Genomic DNA, 20,712 nt, shown 5'->3' with positions numbered 1-20,712 from the left:
GGTTTTACAATGTGGCTTCTAGGAGTGCAGTGGAAGTTTGTTTTTTTTTTTTTTTTTTAAATTTAGTTATGTTTATGTAAATATGTTTTTGCTTTAATTTCAAGTGTGGGATATGGGACTGCCTTAGTTTATTCAAAGCTGAACAGCCTTGTGCAGCTCAGACAGGGATGTTGTCTTTGCCAGCTGCAGTTAGTGGAATTCTGAGGACTCTGAGAGGGTATAAATACAAAAGCCCAGGGTGAGGTGGGAGTTTGAGGAGACAAAGGAAGGAGGAAGAAGGCTGCCGTTGGTCCTGCTGCATTTGCTGTTGCTGGACTGCTCGATATCCTGATGACTGAGATTGGTGTTTTCCCAAAGAAACAGCCAGAACTAAGTCTATGTCCACTGTCCCTTCTAACCTTCTTTCTCTCCTACATAGGGGGTTGGAAGGGAGGTAGAGGAACTCTAAATAAAACAGAGCTTATAAAACTCACACCTACACAGGACAGCCAGGGAATTGCTGGAAACAGATCAGGGAGAGGCAGTGGGGAGCTGGGGCTCATGGGGTAGTTGCAGGGGCCCGTGTCCTCCTGTCTGCTTTTCACTCCTGTTTCCACCATGATGCCCTTGCTACAAAAACCCACCACTGTAAAGTAAAATTGAGACAGAGTCTTATGTGCTCAGGATAGTGCTGATGTCCCAAAGTAGCTGAAGGTTCTGTGGCCTCTGCCTCTCCCCCAGCTGAGATGACAGCCATGGCCATGATGTTTTGTTTTGGTTTGCTTTTTTTAAGTTTTTGCTTGTATTAGATTTTTATTTTCTGCATGTGAGCCTGGTGCCTGTGGATCATTAGAGGGGATCAAACCTCCTGGAACTGGAGTGACATCTGGTTGTGAGCCCCTGTGGGTGCTGGGAATCTAACTCAGGTCTCGGGAAGAGCAGGTGTTCTCCAGGCCCCCCACTGACCTGTGCTGACCTGAGTAGGTGACATCCCTAGTTCCCAGCGGCCCCAGATGTTGAGCTCAGGACAGACTACCATTTCCAGTGTGGGGTTTGCTTTGAGATTTTCAGCTCCCTGTCCTGGTCTGGCCTGCTGGCTGGTGTGTCCCCTTCTTGGAGACACTCATGGAGGCTCAGACCATAGAGAAGCATCAGGTGAGGTTTTGTGAGAGTTGGGGACACCTGCATCTCACTTGGAAGGGACCAGGACCCCCGATAAGCTCCTGGTCAATGTCCCCCTGATGAAAGCAGCAACTGTGTCCTCCTGCACAGGGCGGAGCGATGTGTGCCATTCTGAGCCTTGGCTCTCAGTTGTAAACCAGGTCACTCATGCCCAGGCCAGCACATTCCTCTGGACAGCACATTCCAAAAGACACTGGCTAGGGCAGGGGCAGCCAAGTGCAGGCTTGTGTGTTGTATTTGTTTTACTGAGACAAGATCTCGTAGCCCAGGCTAGCCTCAAACTCATGTAGCTGAGGGTGCCCTTGCAATGGTCTTCCTAAATGTGGGATAATAGGTGGGCACCATTGTTTTCAGGGTTTGGTCGGGGGATACCCCAAGTGCCAGGCCAAGTCTCTCTTGTTCTTTCCCCACAGTTGTACTTTGAGCCAGTTGACCTGTGAACTTCTGGCAGAGTCCACTGATTCCATAGGAATGCTGGCATCACAGCTGTGTGCTGTGTATCTGCCTTTTCACTTGTGTCCCAGGGTTTGAACTCAGGTCTCCAGACCTTCACTTTTATCCCCTGAACCATCTTTCTGCACCTCCCGCCTCAACTTCTCTCTCTAAAGAATGTCCGCAGATCTTTATTTTTATTTTTTTAGAATTATTTATTACATATACAGTATTCTGTACGTCTGTATGCCAGAAGAGGGCACCAGATCTCATTACAGACAAAAGTGAGCCACCATGTGGGCTGGGAATTGAACTTAGGACAACCAGGCTCTTAACCTGTGAGCCATCTCTCCAGCCCCCGGGCAGAGACCTTTAATTACATGTAACTGGGAGACTGTGCACATTCAGGCCCCTGAGGCCAGAACAAGGCATTGGACCAGATCCCCTGGCACCGGAGTCAGCACAGGTGGTTGTGAGTGGGTGTGTGGAAGAGCTGTGCTCTTAACCCCGAGCCATCTCCCCAGCTTCAGGAAGGTTTGGGTTTTTGTGTGTGCAGGTGTTGGACAACCTGTTTTCATTTCTCCGTTTTCTACATCTGAGTGTGGATTCCAGCCAGACCTCCATGACTTCATGTGCTGTAAGTGCCCTGTGAACAAGCAGAGGCTTTGGGGCTGTTTGGCACCCTGGCTGGCATCAGCCCGTCACTCCCCTGGAGGCCTGGAGCTACACCGCACCCTGCCATCATTTGGAACACTCTGTGAACACCCTGAAGAAACAGGACAAGTGCAGCCAGCAGCTGCGGCTCCCAGGCCTCAGCCAGGTCTTCCTGGGACAGAGTGTAAGAGATCTTTGCCCGCCACAAACCTTGGCGAGAGCTAAGGGCCCCTAATTTACTCCCTCCCTCTGGGCATAAACCACATCTCCAAGTCTTGACAGCAAGTCACTGAGCCATCTTGCAGCCCCCACCTTTTGTTCCTTTTACTTTGTTTTTGAGACAGCTTCTTTCTACATAGCCCTGGCTGGTCCAGAACTTGCTATGTAGACCAGGCTAGCCTCACACTCACAGATCCACCTGGCTCTGCCTCTTGAGTGTTGGGATTAAAGACATGATGATCATACCCATCTACCCTACCCTTCCTTTCCTTCTCTCTCTCCCTTTGTTTTCAGAAGTGCTTTTGTTACAGGGTATTTGAGCCCATTGGGAACCTTGAGACTGTGAACTATAAAAACCTGATTCTTGTTTGGTGAGGTTCATTTCTAACACACACCTTAAATCCTGGAACTTTTTATTGTAAACAGGTGATTATGGTGTGGCTCAGCCCTAGCACACACCTTTAATCCAAGAGCTTTCTCTATACACAGCATTTAATAAAGTTAACCCTAGGTCAAGAGGCTGGAGCAGGAAACCAGTTGACAGACAGAGATTAAGTATGTAGGAGGGACTTTGAGAAGGGGTGTTTAAGACAGCATGGAGAAGAAGAAAGCTTTTAGCTTTTGGCTTTCTCCTCCTAGTCTGACAGCTGAGCTAGCAAGCTTTGGGTTTTGAGATTTTGGTTTTTTCCTTCGGGCTGAGCTGAGTAGAAAGGTTAGCTGGGTGCTTTCTTTGCCTCTCTGTGCTGGTCGGTTTTTATCCCAACATCTAGTTCTTGAGTCTTTGTTGGTAAAATAGAACAATTGGACATTTTCTTATCACACCAGTGTTTTGCTATGCAAACCAGGCTAACCTCAAACTTAGAGCAATGCCCCTGCCTCTGCTCCTGAAGAGTAACCAGAGGAAAGGGGTAGCAGGAATGTGGCCCACAGACAAGGTCGGAATTGTCACTTCCTTTGTTATGTTACGTTTGGCTCTGGTTATGTTGAGGCAGTTTTGCTATGTAGCAGAGGCTAGCCCCTACTTTATGGCAACAACCCTGCTTCTTTCTTGGGTGCTGTGTTCACTCCCAGGATGATGGCTTCCATCTGACACATTTCCATCACATCCATTCCATCCTCTCCCCCTTCCTATCCATTTAGGCAAACAACAGTAGCTTCCCACTGGGCCTCGAGGCCCCCCAGCTACAGGTGTGGAGACTGCAGCCATACACACAAAGCCCCGGAGCAGGGCTCAGTCTATTCGAGAAGACTGGCGAGCCCTGTCTCCCATGCTGCTACCGCACAGGGGGCGCTTGCGGTTGCTAGCCCGTCTCCCTGAACCCCACCCCTGCTAGCACTCATGCAGCCCCGTTGCCTCACAGTGTATGTGCTGCGATGACAGGTGTCCTGGCGCTCCTCGTCTGTTAATATTTGTTTGTTTGAGTGTTCTATCTGCATGCACACCTCCATGCTTGTAGTAGGCATCAGCAGAGGACATCATCTGCAGGTATAGACGACTGTGAGCCACCATATGATTGGTAGGAATTGAACCCAGGACCTCTGGAAGAACACAGTCCTTAGCCACTGAGTCATCTCTCTAGCCCTGTGTCCTGGCAGTCTGTGTCAAGCTGACACAAGCTACAGTCATCAGAGAGGAATGAGCCTCAGTGAGAAAAATGTGTCCTTGGGATCCAGCTGTAAGGTATTTTCTCAATTAGTGATCTGGTTCTATAAGCAGGCGAGCAAGCCAGTAAGCAGCGCCCTCCATCGCCTCTGCATCAGCTCCTGCCTCCAGGCCTTGCTTGAGTTCTTGTCCTTCCTTCAGTGATGAACAGCTGAATAAACCGTTTCCTCCCCAACTCACTTTTTGGTCATGGTGTTTGTTGCAGCAATAGAAACCCTGAGTATGACACCAGGTATGAGCCACTGTGCCCTGTTATTTGTTTTGGGGCCTAAGGAAGATGGCCCAGTGGGGTAACCGCATTTGCCACGTAAGCAAAAAGCCCCGAACAGAATCCCCATCTAAAAGCCAGACACAGCTGCACATGCCTCAGCTCTGGGGAGCAGGAGACAGTTAGGTGCCACGAGTTCAGTGGCCAGCCAGCTTAACCAGAAAGGCAAGCATCAGGTGAGGTTAAGAGACTCTTCCTCAAAACGAAGATGGAGTAGTGTAGACCATGATGGCACTTCTGGCCTCTGGAGGCCCACATGTGGGCATATATGCATACAAGACACCAAAATACTACAAAACAAAGCTGTTCTTTTAAATGTAAAAAAAAAAAAAAAAAAAAAAAGACATTTTTCTTATTTATTTTTGTGTGTGGGGGGGTCCTCCATGTGGGTACCAGAGATTGAGCTCAGGTCATCAGTCTTGGTAGCAAGCTCCTTTACCTGCTGAGCCATTTCGCAGGCCCAGTTCTGAGTTTAGAACAGTCTCTCTACTTGGAAGAACTGGCACCTGAGTGCCCAGGCCACACTTGGAGACTCAGCACTGGCTGTGTAAGGCTGGAGGGTATGTTGTCTGAGCTGTAGGCACAGAGAGAAGCTAGGCGTGAGGTCATTTTTTGAGGCTGTTGCTAGGTTTCTGCCTGTCCATCACGCACACAGGACCCAGGTTTTTGCAGAGGACAGAGTGCAGGGAGCCGGGTTAGAAAACTCTCCACGTTCAATAAAGCAAGTTAACCCTGGGTATAGCCCTGCCTTGTTCTTCCCACCCTTCCTGTCCTTTGAACCCTCCTGCTATAGCCTCAGGGACCCCTCTTAACGCAAACTTGTGGTCACGGCATATGGGTAAGGCCCTAGGCTATATCTTCCGTTGTTGAAGGGAGAAAACAAAACAAAACAGGAAAATAGAGGAATTATCTAACTAAAGTTGAAGTGACACAATTTTGCCAAATGGGGCATCCAAGCAGAGGTTTCAAGCTAGAAGGGGAATATTGGAAATGGGCATGGAAGACTTCAGAGAAAAGTCTAGGAAAGGTACAAAGGGGTGGCCCAGCCTGCGATTTCCTCCTTTGTAGCCTGCAGGCAGCTTTGCCCAGGTCCCTTTACCCAGGAGAATTGTTCCTGAGCTTCCCCGCACAGCACCTCAGGTTTCAAGGCTTCTGACTAGGAGGAGAAGCGTGAGCTAGCCAATCCTCCTCGGGAAGGCTGACATCCACCCAGTCTTGCTGTTGGGTGCAAAGACCCCATCATGGGTACTCCTTCCCTGGGTGTCTCAGATCCTCATCCCCATAGGAGACATCACAAATCTTTTGGCCCCCATCTCACAGCTGAATTCTGGAGTGCCACCCTAACCTCAGACATGAGCTCAATGGGTCCCCTGTCACATTCCTCTTTGTTTTGTTTTGCTTATTGGTGACAGAGTCACATAGACAGGCTGTTCTTGAATTGAATGTGTAGCAGAGAATGGCCTTGAACTCCTGATCCTCCTGCCTCCACCTCCTCAGTGCTGAGATGACAATCATCCGGCACCACGTGCTCCAGTTCTCCTCTTTAGTACTTACTGATTTTTCTTTTCTTTTCTTTTTAGTGGTGCGGAGCCAGAGCTCGGGGCCTTCACCCCTTCCGCTGAGCTGCAGTCCTAGCGCACACATCTCACTTCACTGGCAGAGCCCTTGGTAGTGGCACCAGGGGAGTCTCCCAGGTCAGAGGGTCTGATAGGCACAGGGGAACTCTCATCACTGACATTCTCGCCAGGGCCCTTTCAGCAGCTTGGTAAAGTAGCTGCCTTAGCTGGGGCAGCTCAGGGTGAAGCTCCGATTCCATCTCCAGCAGCCAAAGAAAATAAGAATAAATAAAAGGACTGGGAAGAAGGCTCCATGGGGATAATGCATGAGAATCTGAGTTTGGATGTCAAGAAGACGCATTAAAACAAGCAGCGTGCTGGTGGCGGTGAGTTCGAGGCCGGCTAGGGCTGCATAAAGAAACCCTGTCTCAAGAGAAAATGAAACGACAAAGAAAAGCAAGGAGCCGCTTAGTAGCCTACAGCCGCCATGCCAGCACTAAGGAGCTGAGGCAGGCCTGCTGCGGGTTCATGATCAGCTTCGGGTGCCCAGTCTCAAAGCACCTCCTGGGGCCGGGGAAGCGGCCGGGCCTGTCGTCGCGTTCACGGGTTCTATTTGACTTCGTAGCGATAAAGAGAACGAGGGCGAGGATGGAAGGCCAGGAGGGCAAAGGTGGGCACCGGGCGGGCTTACCCTGCCCCCTTGCGATGGACAAGCACTAACCACCTTCGACCACGGTGTGGCGCCGAACCAGACCCAACGGTGTAGGTCTGCGCAGGCGTCATTTCCCAGCATACCCTGGGAGTGGGCGCGCGGTGAGCCGCGGCCTTTTGCGTCGCTCCAGTGTCGCGCTTTACGGCCGCCCCCTCAATCCCACGGTGTGAATACGGCGCACCCGGACGACGTGCGCCAGTAGCACCGCCTTAGCCCACGTCGATTGGGTGACTGTCCCTTGTGCCCCCCGCTGATTGGCCAGAGTCTATGCCAGTTCATTTCAGGCTAGTGGCGCGGGCCGCGGGCCGCCGGCGGGAGCGCGAGCGGTTGTGCAGCGGAGGCAGTGTCTCCGCAGGGAAGATGGTGAGGGCCGCGGGGCGGTGGGGCGCGCGCTTAGGGACTTCGGGCTGCTGAAATATGGGGTAACTAAGGCTGGAGGCGACCGGTGACTCTCCAGGTTCTTAGCCTTTTGCCATTGGGGGTTTATCTCACGGACCCTTTTTTTTTTTTTTGCGGCCGGAAGAGGGACAAAATCGCTTCCGGGTTTTATTACGGTCATTGATAGGAATGCTTCGTTTCCGGGAAGTGGGCGGGGCTGAGCTTCCACGTGGGCTCCTTAGCCAGCCTTGAACCTTTATCTAGTGTCTGATATCAGCTGCCTAAGCCTTTTGCTGAAAATCCAGTCTAGGAAGAGTGATGTTTCTCTCTCTGGGACACACAGCATGTCCTGCTCAGAGAAAAAAGTGCTTTCTCCTGGTTCAGGCCCAGACCTCCCCAGTCCTGGAACTCCTTAGACCTGAGTGACCACATAGTGGCGTGTAGGAGGACAGGTCTCCTTGCTGGATTGGCGCAAGGTAGGAGAGCCAGGCATGTCCATCTCCTCATTTCTTCATGGTAGGATGGTTGGTTTTGTTAATTTGGTTCGGTTTTTTAAGACTGGACATAATGTAGCCCAGGCTAGCCTCAAACTCATGATCCTCCTGTCTCAGCCTCTGGAGTGCGGAGAGGACACGAATATACCTCCAAATCTGGTTCAGGACTGGAGGCAGGGCCTCACGTGGCCCAGGCCGGCTCTGAATTCCTTTTGTAGTGGAGGATGACGCTGACCCTGCCATCACTACAGAGTGACACCTGGTGTCTGTGGTACAGGAAAAGGGCTCCCCACTGGGTGCACATTCAGGGCTGGACACCCACCAGACACCTGAACTCGGAGCCCTAGGCCTCGGTGCTCCACCCATTTCATCCACACACTTGGCCATAGTGTCTGAAGAGTGGCCAAGAAGGAATTTCCTTTCCTGAAACTGGCTCCTTTGATGTGAGGTGCTGGAACTAGAGTCCAGAGCCTGTCGCTGTGACACCTGCAGGTGCCCTGTTTGGAGGAGATATAGACCCCCCCCATCCCCACACAAAGCCTGCGGCTACCCCGGCCACCCTGTACACCCTGGCCCATTTTACTATGTGAGGGTTTTTTTTGGGGGTCCTGGTGCTCATACTACAACCCAGGCCTTTGCAGTCACAGCACTTACTATTTCTCCACTAACCCCACTTCTTTCACTGCTGTCTCCTACTGGGTGTAAACAGACCCCTGACCACATGCTCCCAGTGGCTACCACAGCCTTTTTGGGTTGTCATCCCGGGGTGGCACCCTGTCGCCACAGCTCACTTTCCTTACTTTGTGTTGGACAGGATGCACCTGTGTTGGGGCCCCCAGTGGCAGTGCCCCCACCCCTGTGTGTTCATCAAGTGTTTACTGCCCCTCTGCCAGCAGAGCCCACACCCACACTCATCCCTGTCTAGCCAGGGAGACTGGTGCTAATCATCCCATAATTACAGAGCGGCCTCTGCTGTGGTGGGTGGAAACAGGCCGGCAGCCCAGGGTGATCATTAGGGGCCTGGCCAGAGGAAGGACATGCTCAGCAGCATTGGCCAAGGAAAGTCTGGGAAAGGGTGCCCTGGGCCATGGCGGGAGGGACAAAAGTTCAGCATTAGGATGGGCCTCGCTGTGGCTTCCTGACAGCCAGCTCCAGGCCTGTGCTGTGAGAGGTGTGTGTGTGTGTCTTGTTTTGGAGTGTTGGCCCCTGAGCTCATGCTCTTCCATGTTCTTTGAGGATTTAGCTATTCTGTTTGTTCCTCTATTAATGTAATGATTTCTTATTCTTATGTAGATTGCAATGTGTGTCTGTGTGAAGGTGCAGGATTCCGTATATCTGGAGTTACAGATAGTTGTGAGCTGCCATGTGGGAATTGAACCCAGGTTCTCTAGAAGATCAGCCAGTCTCTTAACCATTGGGCCATCTCTCTAATTTGTTTCTTTATGGAAACAGGGTCTCCTGTAGCTCAGGCTGCCCTCACGCTGTAGCCCAGATTGCCCTCACACTCTAGCCAAGAATGATTGTGGCCTGCCTCTCCAGAGCTTAGTCACAGGCTACCATTGTGCAGCACTTTTTAATTACTTGGGGTTTAGCCTGGATACCACTGTCACTAGCCATCAGGGCCACTCACCTGCCACCTATTTTCACAAGGCCATCTATGTCCCAGCCTCCTGCCCTTCTAGGAAGCCTCTGCAGGAAGTGGGCTCCAGCCTTACTTCCTTTCACTACCGCCTTCTCAGCTCTTCTCTCCAGGGCCATAGGCTGCAGGCTTGCCCATCCCCTCATGACCCAAAGTCACCATGCTGGACATGATGGCCCTCAGGAGTCTGGGCCTTTTTTTTTTTTTCCTGTGCATTGTTTTCCTGCATGTATATGTGTGTGAGTTCATCAGGTTGCCTGGAACTGAAGTGAGCTGCTGTGTGGGTGCTGGGAATTGAACTCTGGTCCCCTGGAAGAGCAGCCAGTGCTCTTAACCACTGAGCCAACTCTCCAGTCCGTTTTGTTTTTTTGAGACAAGGTTTCACTCTATAACCCCTGCTAACCTGTCTTTGCCCCTTAGTGTTGGGATTAAAGGTGTGCGCCCTACACCCAGCTCTGTTTGTTTGTTTGTTTGTTTGTTTGTTTGTTTGTTTGTGGGAGTTTTGGAGACAAGTCTCATGTAGCCCAGGGTGGCCTCAGCTTCAGCTCACCTCAGCTGGGTTGACCAGTGTGCCATAGCACACCTGGTTTATGTTGGTTTTGCTGTTCCGTCACCATGTCCTGCCCCAGCCCACAGCCCTTCCACGTGGGCCCCAGGTGATGCTCCAAGAGACCCCTTCTGGAAGCACAGGGACAGGCTTGAAGCAGCAGGATCCGGCGGTATGCAGCCTGGGGATTCTGGCAGCTGAGGCCAGCCTGGCTTGTGTGACAGAAAGCTGACCAGATAAATAACTGACCAGGTTGCTACCTGCAGACAGGGCTGTACCCCGCTCTGTGGTGCTAGGTGGCCACCCCCTGTGACCTGAACGCAGGCATGTGCATCGTGGATAGCCATGCCTGTGCACTTGTCCCTGCATTGGGGGCTGCCCCTCACACCGTGCTTGCCTTCCAGCTTCCTTTATCGCTGCTGAAGACAGCACAGAACCACCCCATGGTAAGTCCCCCACTCTGGCCACCTCTTCTTGTGTCCACGCCCTAGTCCTTTCCAGTTCAAAGAAGAGCAACTCATGCTGGAAGGGCTAGCACTCATGCCTCGGTGGGTGGGAGTGCTTACTTCCAAGCCTGAGGGCCTCGGTTCAATCCCAAGGACCCACATGGTGACGGAAAGAGAAAACTGACTCCCCGGAAGCTGTCCCCTATCCTCCAGGTTCACACCCTCCCTGTGCACAGGCAGAATAACAAATGTAAAAAAAAACTAAAACGTCCAAAAAACCTTCAAAGAATGACTTCAGGGAGAAGCTGGACACAGCAGGCCTCATGTAGCCTGGTCCCCTGGTCCCAGCTCCAGAGTCCCAGTGTCACCTGTCATCCAGCTGCCTGGGAGGCTTCACAGGGAGGGTTGCCACTGGTGGAAGGCCAGAATGGGCAGCTTGTGAGACTGTCTCAAACTTTTGAAGAGTAGCAGGAGTGTGACTGAGTGGCCAAGAGGTGTCCCAGCATGCTCCAGGCCTGTGTTCCTTCTTAGTACCACAAGATAGACACAGACTTAGGCAGCCAGAGTCTAACCTGTCTCATTCCAGAACATTCCTAGTGCCTTGAAGTAGACACCATTCCCCTCAGCACCTGTGCCTAGCCCCCACCCTCCTGCCTGGCCACCGCCCATCTGGCCTCTGTGCCTGCCTGCCTTTGCATCTTGTGAGCTTTTCTGAGTGAGGACCAAGTCTGTCTGTGTCCCTCAGCAGTTTGGAGAGCTGTCCCTTTTCTTTGTGTAATATTCCTTCTGTAGATGACCAGACTGGGCTTGCCCATTGTCCCCTTACTATCCTCCTGCCTTAGCCTCCAGAGACCTGGGATCACAGGTGTGTGCCACCTACCCCGCTAGTGCGGGGTTTTAATTTGTGTCTGTTTATTCGCACATTGGGGGAACCTGCTCATCTTAATACTTGCACATGAGTGAGAACCCAGCACCTAAAGGTCATGTTGAGTTGCACAGAAGGGTGTAGTTTCAGGATGAAAGGCCAGGTGTGTCTGGGCACCGGCTGTGGTAGGTGGGGTCTGGCTGCTTGGCTGGGCCTGACAGGGTCTCTCGTAGCTGGTAGAGCTGAAGAATGGGGAGACGTACAACGGGCACCTGGTGAGCTGCGACAACTGGATGAACATCAACCTGCGTGAGGTGATCTGCACATCACGGGTGAGTGGCCTCACCGGGAGGGCGCATCGCCGGCCCGGATGGACCGTGCTGCCATGACACCTGCCTTCCACAGGACGGCGACAAGTTCTGGCGGATGCCCGAATGCTACATCCGAGGCAGCACCATCAAGTACCTTCGCATCCCTGATGAGATCATCGACATGGTTCGGGAGGAGGCTGCCAAAGGCCGTGGGCGAGGGGGACCGCAGCAGCAGAAGCAGCAGAAAGGCCGAGGCATGGGTGGCGCCGGCCGAGGTGGGGACCCCAGGGAGTGGGGGAGGGGCACCTGGGCATTGGCCTCTCTATAGCCTGCAGTCCCCATGAGGAGCATGGCTGTGTGGACCCATGTGGGCAGATAGTGAGACAGAGATACAGGCATGGCCTTGCCCTGGGTCCAGTACAGCCGGAGCCTCCTGCAGACCCCTTGCACGGTGGCATAGGCCACAAAAGGGACATGCTCGTCTCTGCACAGGGATGCTGCTGTCTCAGCTCCTACCTCTTCTGTCCTCTGCAGGTGTTTTTGGTGGCCGGGGCCGGGGTGGCATCCCAGGTGCAGGCCGAGGCCAGGCCGAGAAGAAGCCAGGGCGGCAGGCAGGCAAGCAGTGAGCGGCCGCAGCCTGAATGGAGCCCAGGACGATGGGCAAGGCCTCTGGGCACCACAGCATGAAGCCCCACTTGGCATCTGGTCTAGTGAAGTCCCTGGTTGGCCACTGACTCGGTTTCTGGAAGAGTCTGAGCTGCCTCTGAAGCCTTGTTTGTCCTTTGCAGGACTGGCTTCTGCCAGGCTTGTTTGAGTTTCACGTTGGAGCCATAGGTGCAGCCCATGGCGGGCCTGTCTGTCGCTCCCCAGCCTGAGCCCTTACCTCTTGTGTTAGGAAAATAAAGGCAAGCACCATGGAAGGAGCCAGCCCTTCCTCTGCCACCCAACTCAGCTGCCCTAAGCCCTGAGCATGGCTGTCTGTCTGTCTGAGTGTCTGAGTCTCCTGGTCCTGCTCGCTAAGGTGAGAGTGGAGCAAATGTCACACTGAGAAGGCTGAGGCAGGGGGATGGAAAGTCAAGGCTGGCAAGCTGCTTCCCATGTAAAGCAAGCTGGGGCCACAGGGAGAGCAAACACACTGCAGCTTAACACACCTTTTTCAAACATTTTTTCTGTGTGTGGGTATTTGCCTCTGTGTATGGACCACATGCGTGCCTGGTGCCCACGGAGACCAGAGGAGTCTCAGCCTGGAAACAGAGTTAGAGCCACTGGGGTGCTGGGAATGGAGCCCAGGACTCCATGAGTGTTGGGCGAGTTGTACCAAGTGTACCGGTTCCCACAGCTGCTCATCATTCCTCCGCACACATGGTGAGAATGATGACAAAAACATTTTAGCATGAGCCCGGCCTACAGAGTGAGTTCCAGGCCAGCCAGGGCTACACAGAGAAAGCCTATCTCGAAAAACAAAGACTTCAAGCCAGCTGCCTGAGAGTTTGTGCTGTCTTGTGTCTCAGCTGGAGCCTGGGTGCCAGGCTGCAGGCGGCCCTGGCATTGTGGCCTGGTCTTGGTGCAATCTTGCAGCTAGGTCCCAGGGAACACCCTGCCTGGTTAGCACGTAGAACACACCGCAGCCGTATGGGGACCTATGACAGGTATAGGACTCCACCCCACATCCCCTGTGCCCGAATTTCAGGGCTGTGAGCCTGGCCTGGTGTGGCAGTGGGGGCAGGATTGCTTTGAGTTCCGACTGTCGTTAGCTATAACTTAATGCCTCAACACTAAACAAGAAAAATCTACAGTTTGGAGTTTGGTTTTTTGAGACAAGGTCTCACTTGCAGAACTCACTCTGTAAACAAGGAACACAGACCTCCTCCTGCCTCTGCCTCCCAGAGAACTGGGAGTAAGGTGTGTGCCATCACTGCCCGGCTATCTAGTGTTAATGACATCTGCTCCCTCACCCTGTGCTTGGGTCCTCTGTTCATCCCCATACCTGTCTCACTATGTCCTCCTGTAACACGGAGCATTCGCCTTGCTTACTAACTGGGTCACGTACCCAGGCTTAGGTACATTGGCTTCTAGAACCTTCTCAGTGAGTGAGGTTTCTGTGTTCTTCCCAGTGAGTTCCAGGAAGCCAGCCTCAGCCCCTCACTGAAGACAGGAAAGCAGAAGTCAGACCTAGTTCCCGCAGGCTGCCTTCCAGATGCTTCTGTGTGAGCCCTGCTGCACAGCTGCCCTCCCCAAGGACCCTGTTGCAGGGGGACTAACCCAGGTCGGAGGACTCCATGAGGGTGCCTTCCCATTGGGTGTATGTCCTCGCCGCCCTCCTGACTCCTCGCAGGCAGGCCTTACTAACATGCGTAAGAGGTTGTGGAGCCGAGGACAGCTCGAAGTGGCTCCCACATGTGGGCTCTGGCGCCCTTCTCAGAGGAACCTGCCCAGAGAGCAGACACACTAACACTTGAGAAAGCAGGCCCTCAGAGGCGGCCCGGGAAGGGGTCGGTGAGATGGCCTGACAACCTGAGTTGGGTTTCCAGGATCCACATGGGGGCTCCAGAGAATGGGTAACCACAGCTGTCCTTTGACCCCTGGTGCTGGGGTCAGCTGTAGAGTACTGACTAATGTGTACAAGGCTCTGGATTTGATCCTTGGGGTATACGAAACGGACAGTTAGGCCCTGTGGCCTGCCCACATGAGCGCGGGAGGGGGGGCATCCTGAGCAAACAGGATGAGGTGCTGGGGGTTAGTTCCATAGCTCCCCAGACACATAGCCCCTCAGTCACAGAGATGCACACCCTCATACACCACACCACCACACACATACCATACATACACCCTCAGTTACAGAGACCCAGGCTGGGCCTGCTCAGGCCCTGGGTAATTCCAGTCCTCAGATGAAGGGATGAAGGCTCCAGGGGGCGGACCTACCCGTCCCTAGCTCACTGCAAGGCTCCTGAGACTGCCCACGAGGGAAGCACCCTCGCTCACTGTCTGGGAACAGAGTGACTTGCGGGGGGAGGGGGGGACAGGTGTCTCTGTAACAGTGCCAGGTGGTGCACAGGCCAGCCTGGTCTGCACAGTGAGACCCTGTCCCAAGAAAAATGACAACAGACACACCCAGAGCGGGTGAGTGACACAGCTTCCCTCTCTCACCTAGAATTTGGCCAGTGGCCTCGGGGCTCAGCTTCCTTAAGGTGCCAAGAACTGGCCAGGACCAGAAGAGTGAGGTCCTGGCTCTTGTTAGAACTTTCTTTCCTGTGGGCTCCTCTGCCTGTGTGGAATGGCCTGGGCTTTTCAGTGATAAACTTACAAACAAATTCCTCTCCCAGCCAGGGTGTGGCTCCCTCAGCCTGTGTGAGGCCTGTGGTTCCCTCAGCCCAGCAGCTGTGCGCAGACAGGCCTGGGGGCATGTGGGCAGGGTCCTGGACAACTTCACCCCACTGGGCCTCAGTTTCCTTGCTGCACCTGCACCTCAGTAGGTGATGTACTGATCGCCCCAGAGCAAGCCCAGAATGTAGTAGGTGACCAGTAAGTACACCCTGAGAGTGAACCGCTCCCTGTGTCCCAGAAATGTGCAGTGATCGGTGCCCCAGCATCAGCCTGGTGTGCGGCAGGTGCTAAGTAACTGTGTGGTGCGCATGAGCCACTAGCCTTGTGTACAGCAAGGACCTGGTAAATACGTGACATCGTTGTGACCATTTTGGCATAGAGCAGGTGCTCAGGCAATCTCCATAAGGCTGGCCTGGTATGCAACGAGTGATCAATAAATGCACAGCAGGGCCAGCCGGGTAAGCACTAATAAATGCACGGAGCCATCTGAGAGTGGCATCTTTGGGAACCTTCACTCTGTCCAGACCTCAGTTTTCACAAACTGGAGTTGGTGAAGACAAACTGCGGCAATTTCCCTTTAGGCTGACCCCTGTGGGGGCAGCAACAGGCCGCTGTCCTCGAGTGGATCCTCCCCACTCAAAGCCACCAAGCAGTGACTCACACCCTCTGTCCCATCCCGCCTGTGCTGGAACCAGGCTCCCAAGCAGCCACCCAGCCTGCTCCGGGAGGGGCCGTGGACATACTTCAGGCCTTCGTTCAGCGCCTAAAAATACCGAGGCCTGCAGCCTCGCCGCCGCCCTCCGCTCCGCAGAGCTGGGCGTCTCTTTTGGCCGCCGTCCGGGAGGGCCCCTTTCTGCGCCCCGTGACCTTGCTCATGGAGACCTCCCGGAGCTGAGGCAGGAGGCTCGGGGAGTGAGTCCCAGGCTGTCAGCCTCCCGGTCCAGCCTCAGGTCCCCACACAATGGCCGCGCCGTCCCCTGGACTCCTCACCCCGGCGGGCACGGCCCAGGCGCCCCCGCCAGCCAGAGCAGCACGCGCGAAGGCTCGGGGCTGGCACACGCCCGCGGGGTGCGGGCTCAGCTGCCTCTCCGCAGGTGCCCTGTTGGGTCAGGCAGCGCCCTGCCCACCTGCTTGTCCCGGAGGGAGGGTGAGTCATCCCAGACAGCGCAGTTTAAGGAGCCGGCCTCCCTGACCCCGGCTTCCCAGCAGGCGCAAGGTTGGTTTCGGCTCGTTTCGCATTTACTAAGTAAATTCTACTTTTTAATATGCCTATTTATGTGCACTGTGCATGTGCGTGCAGAGCTCAGGGGCCAGTCTCCGGATCACTCCGCAGGAGGCGTCCGCTTTGGTTTTCCTTACTTTCTTGGTTGCTTGGTTTCCGTTTCCTTCTTGCCTTCCTTCCCTTCCTTCTTTCCTTCCTTCCCTTCCTTCTTTCCTTTCCTTTATTTATTTATTTATTCATCTATCTATCTATCTATCTATCTATCTATCTATCTATCTATTTATTTTTATTCAAGACAGGGTTTCTTTGTGTAGCATTGGCTGTCCTGCACTCGCTTTGTAGACCAGGCTGGCCTCGAACACATAGAGATCCACCTGCCTCTGCCTTCCCAGTGCTGGGATTGAAAGCATGTGCCACCACTACCTGGCCACTTTATTTTTTCAAATGTTACTTATTTTTCTGTCTATCCATGTATTTATTTAGTGAGCGTGCGTGTATATGTGTAGGTCAGAGGACAACTTGTTGGAGTCCGTTCTCTCCTCCACCTTGTGGGTCCCAGGGGCTTGAATTCAGCTCTCTAGCTTGGTGGAAGATGTAAACTGCTCTGCAGTTTGTGGAGTAGTTGCCTGGCCAGCCAGTAAGCCCCAGGGGTCCTTCCTGCGGTGACCCAGAATTTAAGGATGGAATTCAGGAAGGCCTCAAACTCACAGAGACAGCTCCTCCACCTCCTGAGTGCTGGGATCAAATGGGCGTGTCTGCCACGCCCTACCCACCTCTTCCTGAGCGGTTTCATCTGGAGATGTATCCCTGTGTGGCCCAGGGTGCTTGGCTTCAGCCTGCCAGGCGCCATAGCCTAGACTTTATGCTCTGAAGTGAGAGAAGATACGCAAAGAAAGCAAGGGTGACAGCCCAAAGGGTCTGCAGAAGGGTCCTTGGAGCAGCTGGAGATGCAAAGGCCCCAGCTGATATGCCTGCAAGTGGGTGGGCACTGGGGAAGGGTGTGGGCCACAGCTGCTGTGGCTCCGGGAACCTGAGGGGAGGGGAGTGGGGGGGACAGGGAAATGAGGAATGGGCGGGGTCTCAGCCAGTACCCGGTTGGAGTGACCCAGCACAGATCCCCATCCTGACAGTGGCTACGTTAGTGCATAAGCCATGTTCTGTAAATGTGGGGTGGAGGGACAGACAGACAGGACAGGGGCCGCAGAGTGGTGTGGAGGAGTTGATAAAGGCCGGGTGGGTAGATGTGTGCACGCATCCTCCTGGACCCGGGTTGCTCAAGGTCATTAGAAGCCACAGCACATCATCTGTATCTTCCTGCCGTGACCAGTGTCTGTGGAGACCCTGTCCTTCGGCCTGTGTGTTCTCCCTGTCCCCTGTGACAGTGACCCTGGTCCCTGTCGGGGGCTGCGGGGTGGGTGCTGGCAGGATGCTGAGTGCTGGCCCAGCAGAGGCGGGCAGCCGGGTACCAGATGCCTACCTGCCTCTGTCTGTGAGTCAGCATCACCATGGCAACTGGCTCTGCCGGATGCGCTCAGGGCTCAACATCGTCACTGCAGCCCAGCCACCGTCAGAGCTGCCTCCCTGGCAGGGGCACAGATATTTTTAGCACATTTCAGGCATCACTGGAGACAGGAAGTCTAACTTCTGAACACCGAGTGCCCTCAGTCTGCTAGAACAGGTGGCATGTGTCGGGGTGGGCACTCCTGCAGGGCTGGGTGGCCGTACCACAGGACAGCACAGCTGGTGTTAATGGGGTCACAGCCAGAGCTCAGGATAGAGAATGCACTGGTGGGGAAACTGAGTCAAGGAGTGAGTTTATGAGATGGCAAATAATCAACCTCACACCCCAGCTGATGAGACTCTGGGGACCCCAAAGGATTACTGCTCCCCTCATGCTCTTCACCCCATTCCAGGCAGGTCCCCTTACTGAAATCTGTGCTATTCCTCACATTCCAACCCCAGGACTTTTGCTCCAGAGCAACTTTCCTTGAGCCTCTGGAACCATCCATTCACCAACATGGAAGCTCCCTTCACGTGATTCTCTGTGGTTTTCAGACTATTGGTCTCACCCAACCTATGGCCCCTGCTTAAAAAAAAAAAAAAAACAAAACTGTTTCTACTCCCAGGATGTAGGGCTGTTTGCCTGGGCTTCCCAGGCCTGGCTAGCCCCTGCCTTCCCTTGCTCCCTGGGAGCTTCCAATCACTCAGCCGGGCTATGGGACACCCCGGCACGGGGTGAGAAGGGTCTCCCTGCATAGAACCTTGCAGCAGGCTCCTGCAGGACGTGTCCAACTCTGGAGGTGACCCATGAGAACCTGTGCAGGTTGGGCAAGCAGAGTCCCCACACACCTGTCATATGTCTGTCCATCTTTTAAAGACAAGATGGGGAATGCAGAGATGACTTAGCGGTTTTGTGGTTGTGTTTTGTTTTTCGAGACAGGGTTTCTCTGTGTAGCCCTTGCTGTTCTAGAACTCACTTTGTAGACCAGGCTGGCTTCAAACTCACAGAGATCCACCTGCCTCTACCTCCCCAGTGCTGGGATCACAGATAGTTTAGCAGGTTTTGAGCACAGGCCATTCTTCCTAAGAACCTGAGTTTGACACCCAGCACAACTGTCTGTAACTCCAGTTCCAGGGGGTCTGACGCCTTCTTCTGACCTCCATGGTACCTCTCTCACACACACAATTTATATACATATAATATATATATATTTTAAATTTACAAAAGGTCAAGGTCATAAATCAGTGGACTAAGATAGATTCAGGTTTTGGCAAGGCTTTACTTCTGCACAGAAGTGTTCAGAGTCCCCAGGAGCTAATGAACCAGCATAGACCCAAGGCCTCCAGCTTTCAACTGACTGAAAGTGGGCACAAAAGGAAGACCAAAGAAGGATCCAGGAGACAGCAGCCACCCAGTCAGGAGTCCAGAGGCAGGGGTGTGGGCTGCTCTGGCCAGTCATGAAGCACATTCAAGCCAGCCCTCGATGGAGCAGAGAGAATCCTCACAACCCCTCCCCCATTTTATTCACTTTTCTTGCTTAGCCATTGCTGCTTCTGGCTCTGGACTAGGCCTCTAACAGGTAAACCGAGTCATGGCTCCAGCTATGATTAAGTGTGCAGGAGGCATTCCTCCTTGCTGTGTGGACCATTTGTCCATTGAGCTGAGGGGGCCATGCTCCCCAGAATACTGGTTAGCCAGGGCTCTGAGCCCCTGGAGCCCCAGGAAACATGGTGTGTGGAGCCCCCATCCTCCCAGCCTGACACAGACGCCACTGTGCTCAGCTACAATTCTATCCAAGGCTAATCGAAGCCTCGGCCGTCCTTCTGGTGGGCTCGACAGTGTCCTGCACTCTGTGGACTGCCCGCTGCTGGCTGCGATGGCGTCTGCCCACACCACAGTGTGCTGATGTCCTTACAGGGCAGCCAGCACCAAACTGTCTCCAACAACGACACTGTTTGGTGTTGAGCTCTGTGTGAGTTTGGGACTCCCCAGGATGCTCCAACGGTACCTACTAAATGTGGGGTCAGATGAGCCCCTTGGAGTTAAGAGCTCCGCCTTTCTGTGGGAGGGGCCTTGGGGAATGTCGGCCTGTATGAATGTCACAGTGGAAGAGAAGGGAAGTGGAGGCCCGCGTCACTACAGTCCGCCACCAAGGTGTCCAGCAGGGGCTTCAGGGCCCCACCAGACAGCTGCTCACATGACCACTGGTGGGGGCTTGGCCATTTCCTTGCAGGTTTTGGGGGTGGAGGACACTGAGGCTTTCTGCCAGGAAATCCCTTATCCCTGTCAGGGCAGGACTCACACATGCAAAGGCACCAAGTTCTGGGGTTCCTTTTGGTGGTGATGGAATTTAGGGCCCTCGGGGCTACCCTGCGGGTCCTTTCTTGTCTTTGGTGAAATGGCTGGTGCGGATGGAGCACTCAGCCCCCAGCCTTAAGAGGCAGGACTGGACTGGGGAGCCGAGCTGGCAGGAAAATGCCCCGTCCAGGACTCTGTCTGGCTGACAGGACAGGTCAGACTCCACCCAGTGTTCCCTGGTGTCTAACCCTCATGCTGGTAGTCAGCCATTACTGTCCCATGGCCAACTTGACAGCCTGTGACACTGAGAGGCCCATGGCCTCCCGTGGCCACCGACAGGCATGGTGGCTGGCCTGGTAGGACAACATGGCATAAGATGGTATTATTGGGCGGCACCCTGACCCCGACATTTGGGCCAGGACGTCCACGGTGATGCCGGCACCACACGCATGCACAGGTGGGAAGGCTCTTGGACTTGTCCTGGGCTGGGCACTGCTGACCTGGAGTGGGGTTGGAGTATCAGGTCAACAGCCTGCTTCCACTCTGGCCTTGGCTCCTGCTGTTGGGCACGCTCCAGGGCAACCGAGGGGCCACTGTTTCAGTCCGAATCTCTCAGGGATCTCAACTTTCCATAGTGGCTGCTCCCCGAGGTTCTAGAGGCGTCATTCTTCTTGAGGGATGGTGAGGGCCGTGCAAAGTCAGGTCCACAGGAGCCGCGGGGCAGTCAGGCATGCACAGGTTATCTGAGGCGGACTCCATGGCTACCTAACGGGCACCGAGGACACAGTAAGAAGGGACAGGAACCTAGTTACCCATGACCCATTGGTCAAGTCACCACAGAATGCTTTGCCCTGCTGTATGCCATGATGTCAACAGGCCTGTCCTGGGCAGTCATGCTGATAGGCTCCTGGGGACAGCCTGCTGTGGTCTGCTACATAGCTCCCCACACGGGCAAAGGAGCACCAACCTCAGGAGCCTTGTAGGGTCCCACGGCTGGTTAGTAGCACCCAGAACCATTCAGA

The 20,712-nt window shown here is 54.0% G+C and overlaps 1 protein-coding gene across 4 annotated transcripts; it reads left to right on the top strand.

Moving 5' to 3' along the window:
• Positions 1-6,917: 6,917 nt before the first annotated feature.
• Positions 6,918-12,292, top strand: Lsm4 (LSM4 homolog, U6 small nuclear RNA and mRNA degradation associated). 4 transcript variants are annotated; one of them, XM_055618865.1, is made up of 5 exons: positions 6,918-7,028; positions 10,128-10,169; positions 11,268-11,366; positions 11,440-11,620; positions 11,880-12,292. In XM_055618865.1, exons 1-5 carry the CDS (start codon positions 6,933-6,935, stop codon positions 11,969-11,971), a joined length of 510 nt encoding a protein of 169 aa, XP_055474840.1. In that variant the 5' UTR covers positions 6,918-6,932; the 3' UTR covers positions 11,972-12,292. The 4 variants fall into 4 exon arrangements, with proteins under 4 accessions (XP_055474840.1, XP_055474842.1, XP_055474844.1 ...); XM_055618869.1 differs by lacking the exon at positions 6,918-7,028 and adding an exon at positions 7,101-7,122; XM_055618868.1 differs by lacking the exon at positions 6,918-7,028 and adding an exon at positions 7,262-7,519.
• Positions 12,293-20,712: the final 8,420 nt, after the last annotated feature.

Source organism: Psammomys obesus, unplaced genomic scaffold, assembly GCF_907164565.1.
Source record: "Psammomys obesus unplaced genomic scaffold, mPsaObe1.curated_primary_1811, whole genome shotgun sequence".
In the NCBI taxonomy this organism is placed as follows: Eukaryota; Metazoa; Chordata; class Mammalia; order Rodentia; family Muridae; genus Psammomys; species Psammomys obesus.
Note: the sequence above shows the minus strand (reverse complement) of the source record. Positions and strands in the feature narration are given on the sequence as shown.

Excerpts from the sequence above, each read along its gene's own strand:
- Lsm4 (XM_055618865.1), top strand. The coding sequence starts at position 6,933 with ATGCCAGTTCATTTCAGGCTAGTGGCGCGGGCCGCGGGCCGCCGGCGG. Across the intron at positions 10,170-11,267 it reads CAGCACAGAACCACCCCATG|CTGGTAGAGCTGAAGAATGG; the intron begins GTAAGTCCCCCA and ends GGTCTCTCGTAG. Across the intron at positions 11,367-11,439 it reads AGGTGATCTGCACATCACGG|GACGGCGACAAGTTCTGGCG; the intron begins GTGAGTGGCCTC and ends TGCCTTCCACAG.